The following is a 6,699-nucleotide window of genomic DNA, read 5'->3' on the forward strand; positions in this document are numbered from 1 at the left end:
GATTTGTCCAAGGTCATAGGATGTTGATGTGTTAGTGAAGAACCACTAAGCAATGGCTTAGCCGAGGTCTGCTTTTTCCATTTTTCTACCTTTGCCTCTACCAGGGTGTTGAGGTTTTGTATGAGAGGAGTCAAAAAACTTTAAACTTACCACTTGCAGAAATTTAATAATTGTTACTTATAAAGACCACTGAAATCTGAAACTTGTTTTGCTAGTCAAAGTGTTTGACTATACATACATGTATAGCAGCAGGAAATTGTGAGCAATAGTGTTTAGTTGCCTGCTACTTAAATTATTAAGAAGGCAAGGTCTTGAGTGGAAGTATAAGGAGCCAAGATGATGTAAGGGAGTTTTGCATTCTTCTCTCTGATTTTCCAGCATGATGTGTCAGTTCAGTGTGGTGGAGAGCAAAAGCGCCACGTTCCCGACGGAGAGGCCGCGCCACCTCCTGGATGACAGCGTCCTGGAGTCGCACAGCCCGGCCCGCAGCCACCCCCGCAGCTCGCACTTCGCCAACGGCCTCTCCATAGGTAGAGCCTGGGTGGGGAGCAGGCATGCCTGCCTTTCTGGCCCAGTGCTCTGGAAAGCTGCAGAGATAGCTAGAAGTAGGGAATTGGGAAGATCATTAGCTCCTGTGCAAAGACCGGTCCCTGCCATGGGGAATGTAGATAGGAACTGCTACTCGGCTGCCAAGCAGCTCGTCTCAGCTTTCCGCAGTTGCCTGCTGATGGTGTTGGTAAAAGTGGTGTGAAGGAAGTTTGTCTTTGCATGTGCTCTGTATGTGCCACAGGGAGTTTGTCAGCTTTCACCAGGGAAAAAAAAAAGTGCTATTGAGAAGTGGATATATATTTTGAAAGCTACCTTTTCACAAAGAAAACATTAGTTTTAACAGTATGTTTCAGAAGATGGGAGAATAGCTTAGCTTTGCTCTCTGAGACTCCAAAAGAAATACAAGATGAACTTGTGAACCAGGATGACAATTACATTATGGCATTATAATTAATAAAATAATTGTTACGATAAAGTGATCAACACTGTGTTCTAAGCAAGAGAAAGCCACCTTTTAAGTGATTCAGGCTATTTCTAGAGTAGTAAATAAAGTGTGAAGGATAGCGGGTTACTTGACCAAGATGAGTTTGACACTGAAATGATCTTTGAACTTCTGAAAACTTCAACTTTGAAATATGATTTGAGTAAGCAATTTTCATGGTACTGTATAAAGATTATTTTGGTAATCTGCATACAATGGCTTTGTATTTGCCTTACTGGTTTTCTTACTCCTCCTCTGTACTTCTCTTTTTCTAGACAGCAGTGAAAGCTCAGAGTTTAGTGAGGAGCTGCCATCCGGGCTTGAAAGGTGAGTTAGTCTCCATGTACACTCACTGAGCACTCTACAGACTTAGCTAAGAAATTTATGAATGATCCATAATATAAGTAAGCCCTAAAGCTATAGTTAATTTTTATTGATCAAATTATTGATTAGTTAGGAAAAAATTACAAACTTTTGAAATAAAGCACTGTAAAGTTATTGTGTTTTTATTCCCATGGACCTGAAAAGGTTGGGAACTCTTTCTGTCACGTTTACCAAACCCTAAGTGTTCAAGTCTCGGACTAGAGTTGCCCTCATCAGCTATTTACATTCACGAACAGGGGTCGTTTATATGCCACGCTGGGGCCTAACTGGAGGGTACCAATCCGGAATTCTCCTAGGAGTCGAAGCTGTGTGTACAGGTACAGTTTAGGGTCTACCTTCTTCAGTGTATGGTGCTAAGTTTCTGTTTGGGTCTCCATGCTTTCCTAGCAGAATGTGTTTTGTGTCCAAAAGTATCCTTGTATGACCATATCAAGTCACAGGAGTCTCCCCCTCCTGTCTGTAAAAATTTGTGTTAATGCTAAAGCAGGGCTACAGCCTATTAAAAAGAAATTCAGTTTAACTATTGATTTATCTAATTATATCTACCTTCAAAATTGCAGAAGACTAATGTTTACTTTGGGCTTTATGGCATTACAGAAGCAGATTTATGATGAAGACCATCTTTGTCTTTGACAAATAATGATGTTACAAGGATACCTTCTTGACCCTTTCTCGGTATTTATTTCCTGATTTGCAGAACAGCTACCCTTAACTTCTGTTTGTGTTAGGGAGCTATAGTATGATATGTTGATTTTGTAAAGAGGTGTTACCTTGGACCCTGAGTAACAGAGAGAATACCTGCAATCCTATATATAGCAGGCACTACCAGTGTTGCCAGTCACTAAGATACAGAGACTTTTCAGAAACAGGTAATCCATCGACAGGCCAAAGAGAGGTGACATGGAAAATTGTATATAGGTAGAGGAATAAAAATCAATCATTGCATCCATACCTGACCTAAACTTCATAAATTCTGTGGTAGTGGGAAGCGAAGAAGTATGTATGAACAGTAAAGAAAACAGGGCCCTGAAACATTAGTCTGCAAATAGTGAGATGTAGTTGGAGTTTAAATCCAGTCAGTTTTTATTTTGTATGAAGTAGTTTGCTTTAGCCATTGGAGAAATGCTGATATAGTGTGTAAATTTAAGTGCAACTGTTCTACTTGAGCTAGTAATACCTGATTGCAGAACAAATTAGAAGTAGTTAGGAATTAAAATGCATGTGTTATAAATAAGTAAAGGAATACATTTTGGAATGGTATTTCAGCTACTATACCTGCTTCTGGAAAATACTCTTTTAGCACATCCATGGTAGATTTGCTTTAAAAATGTATGCAAGCTAGAAATATAAAATGTAAGAAGATAAAAATGTGAAAAGCCTATTAAATCCAGAAAGAATTATCCCCTAAAATACATTTCTTAATATTTATCCACCATCCAGTAGTTCTAGTACTTGTGTTTGTTCATCCTTGTCTGGAATCTCCTTCTATTTCTATCAGAAAACTTGAATTAGCAAGAACACACGTTAACACAGACAAGGCAATTCTGTTTAATCAAAGATGTGCCTGCCAGACTGAAGTGCTGTTCTTGCATAGGTGTTGTTGCTGTGTACATGGCTTTCACCAGCATGCTTGTTCAGACAATAGTGTTCCTTTCACAACTGAATGGTAGATCCTACACATGTCCTTTCCCTTGTATTCATTATTAGATGTGATTTAGTTGGCTCTGGTAAACCTATAAGAATATCAGGGCTAGGATCACATGGTAATGAAGATAATTCTAACAGCTCTTCACCTACCAATCAGTCTTTGGCTGTCATGTTCTTAACGGCTGTTTACATTTCTAACTGAGCCTGTTCTGGGGTTCTATCAGTTGTATCACTTTTTCACTGTCATATGTGGGAAACTGTGTTTGTCCTGGGAAAGATTATTTTAAACACTGTACAATAAATTATTTGGCATTGTTATATAGTTTTGTCAGCTTTTTTCCAATTAGTCAAGGTAATTTCCTATATCAGCTTTTTGTTGATTTTCCTAAATCAACTTTTTGTTGATTTGCTGTTTTTCAAAGACCCTGGTTTCTATTTGATGCCTAGGTCTGGAAAATACATATTTAGACTCATGTCAGGTGATACACTATACATAACACAATGCAGGAAAAATACATTTAGAGATAAATTATACTGCTTGTTTCTTGTCCTTATTTGTCTGCTTAAATACATATGGCAGTGTTTTGTCTTTCCAGCCCAACAGGGGCCTGCAGCTGCTCACTAAGTAGTTCCACAGGAGTAATTACCATGGAAGGGCCATTAAGAAGAAAAACATTGCTCAAAGAAGGCAAGAAACCTGCTGTAAGTGATTCTGATTCTTCCTGTGATTCTAAATCAGTAGTGGCTGTTTAAATTTCCAGGATTACATTAAAGCTGCAGCTTGATACAAAACAATGTTCCTTGTTATCAATTGTAAAATAATTTTCTGTTCAGAGTTTTAACTGGATTATAGCAATAGTTGTAACCTTTGTATGTTGTTTGATCTGCAGTAGTTCTGCTTCTCCCTGCATTTGCAAGTAATTTTGTGACAGCAAAGCAAGCGTAAAGCAGCCCTGTAAATCAGCATGCATTTCTGTGAGGGCAGAAATTTAGTATCATGGTGAAATGAGAAGGCTGCACGGCATCCACCTATAGCACCAAAGTCCTAGTAGTTCATACATAATCTAAATTCACATTTTTCACATAATTTTGGTCCTACACATTTGGTAATTTTTTGTTTTCTGTAGAGTTCATTGGTACTTTTTATGTACAACCCTACTGTTCAGCGCTAGAAGATTTGAAGAATTGCAGAGACATCATCTCAATAAATGTTCAAATACCAAAGTCTAAGATCTGTCCAGTAGAAGGCAGCACTCTATTCTGCTGTGAAGCAATCAGTCCTGATATTTTTGATACCCAAGTAAGATGAATTGTATTTACAGCTATCCATCCAAATTTAGGTAGCTGGACTGATTTATGCCAGAAGACACTCTTTATCTAACTCTCCATTCCTTGCTTCTGAAATTAACTTTGGTAGCACTCTGACTTGCCTGTGAATAGATTTTTGATATGTCAGAGATATGCAGAGTTTTTCCTAATTTTTTTCCCTTCTGATTCAGCTCTCCTCATGGACTAGATACTGGGTTATGCTTGCAGGATCAAGTCTTCTGTACTTTGGAGCAAAATCTTTAAGAGGCACTGAAAGAAAACATGTAAGCTTTAAATTTGTTCTAAAACCAAAAGTTGGATATTCATAAGCCCATCTTGGGAGGGTGTTAGAAGTGTACCTGCTCTTGCAGGCTAAGTCATATGTCAGCACAACTTTTGCAGTCAGAAGTTAATCCCTACTCCAGTCTCAGCTGTGAGTGACTTGTCTGTCTCTTCCAGTATAAATCCACACCTGGTAAAAAAGTCTCCATTGTGGGCTGGATGGTGGCACTGCCTGATGACCCTGAGCATCCTGATGTTTTCCAGCTAAATAACCCCGACAAAGGTAGATGTTTCAGGATGGACATTCTCTGTATTGTATCTCTGTGACAGGAAGTAGATTGATCTCTATTCGTGTGTTTGTAGATTACAGAACTTGCAGTGGCATTCATTTAAAAGACTGAAGAGGGAGATTTTCAATATAGAATTTTCAAGGGAGACTACAAGTGAAATGGAACATATTTCTACAATAAGCTGTGTGTACAATGTTACTACAGAGGTAATGCTGTATCTTGACAGATACTCTAAATTTGTGCAGAAATTGCCCAACCAGTAGGAGATTGCTGTGTGTTCATGTGCCTGCATACCCTTTATCCATGCTTCTGAATAGCTTTCTCAAAGTTGCTCAATATCAAATCTTGACTTGCACAAAGTCCGCTTAAAACATTATGAAAGTTCTTCAAACATCAAAAAATTTACTGAAACAAGCTCTTAAAGTAGTTATGGATTACTTTTTAATAATTAATTTTGAAGTGCCGTAACACCTTGATTTAACTTCAAAAACTTCAAAAGATGAGAAAGTCCCTGGAGTTATTTTGCACTGTGAGTGATTACACAAAATTTTTGATGCTTCCTTCACTTCATGTTTTTGGTTTTGGTGCTGGCCATAGATTTGCATCAGCTCTGCAAAGTGCATTTCTTGGCTGAAACGTTGACTGAAATGCACAAAGAATTTGATTGCAAGGAACAATTTACAAAATAACAAGGCACAGAGGAAACTCAGAACAGGACATTGAAGAAAACTATGTTCAAAAATATCAGAAGGTTTCATAGGAAGTTGGGCAGTAGCCACAACAATCTTAATGAGAAGAAAGCCAGGAGTAAATTAGATGTGACCTAAGCGGTCTTTTCTGTGGCTGTAATTTGGCCTCTCTGCCTATATGTGGCCTGGAAAGCTAAGAGGAGTATATGTTCTTATATTCCCTTCACCCAAAAATTTTTGGGTAAAGTACCTGATATGTTGCTTATGTAACAGAGACCATCCTGTTTGAGCATTTGAGGTGCAAATGACAGTTTACTTCAGGACTATGGCTTCTGCAGACCAAGCAGAATCCTGTGAAACTACATGTCTGTCTGGAAATTTAGAGCCTTTGATTTTGTTGTTTTTGTAGGAAACGTTTACAAGTTCCAGACTGGTTCAAGGTTTCATGCAATATTATGGCACAAGCATTTGGATGACGCATGCAAAAGCAACAAGCCTCAGGTAAGGCTGTGAAACTTCTTTCTATCCACTTTTTCATATTTTCCAGAAAATCCCTACTAGAAAAGTTAACCTCTTTTCAATTTGTGTGCACACTCAGTCCTGTGGGGTCAGACATAATTCCTCATTTTGTATATTGATCCAGTTTTTCAGCTGGAGAAATAAAAATATTTTAAAACTACAGAATTCCAAATAAATCAGGACTTGTGCAAGTCTACTATAGCTTTTGGTTACCTTACCAGCATATGACATCTACACTCACTGCTTCAAGTGAGGTAACCCCATCTGTATCCCCCATGCTTACTGATGACTTCTTAGAATACTTGGGATGGATTTGATCCATGAATAGAAAAAATAATTTGAGTCTTTTTCTTTCCTTTCAGTTATGGGGTTAGCCCTCCTTTGGGCCTGTTCAGGACTGATTAGACTTTTCACATTGGATAATAAATGATTAGCTGAAGTGCCCAGAATTGAGGTTTGACATATGAACGATTCCCTTCTCTGCAGAGATGTTGTGAGAAATTAGTTTCTCTGCAGAGACATTGTGAGAGTAGTAACAAATTGTGTAGGG

General features: G+C 38.3%; 1 protein-coding gene across 1 annotated transcript in view; it reads left to right on the forward strand.

The window, feature by feature from the left end:
- Window positions 1–6,699, forward strand: part of LOC103773795 (ras-specific guanine nucleotide-releasing factor RalGPS1-like) — a gene marked incomplete at its 5' end in the record, with an annotated part of 31,435 nt that overhangs the window by 24,020 nt on the left and 716 nt on the right. Inside the window, 7 exon segments of the mRNA XM_008941171.1 lie at window positions 379–530; window positions 1,306–1,357; window positions 1,651–1,731; window positions 3,658–3,763; window positions 4,561–4,653; window positions 4,829–4,934; window positions 6,040–6,131. Of these exon segments, the coding sequence (XP_008939419.1) occupies window positions 379–530; window positions 1,306–1,357; window positions 1,651–1,731; window positions 3,658–3,763; window positions 4,561–4,653; window positions 4,829–4,934; window positions 6,040–6,131 (682 nt within the window).

This window comes from Merops nubicus, unplaced genomic scaffold (genome assembly GCF_000691845.1).
Source record: "Merops nubicus isolate BGI_N331 unplaced genomic scaffold, ASM69184v1 scaffold105, whole genome shotgun sequence".
Taxonomy (NCBI): domain Eukaryota; kingdom Metazoa; phylum Chordata; class Aves; order Coraciiformes; family Meropidae; genus Merops; species Merops nubicus.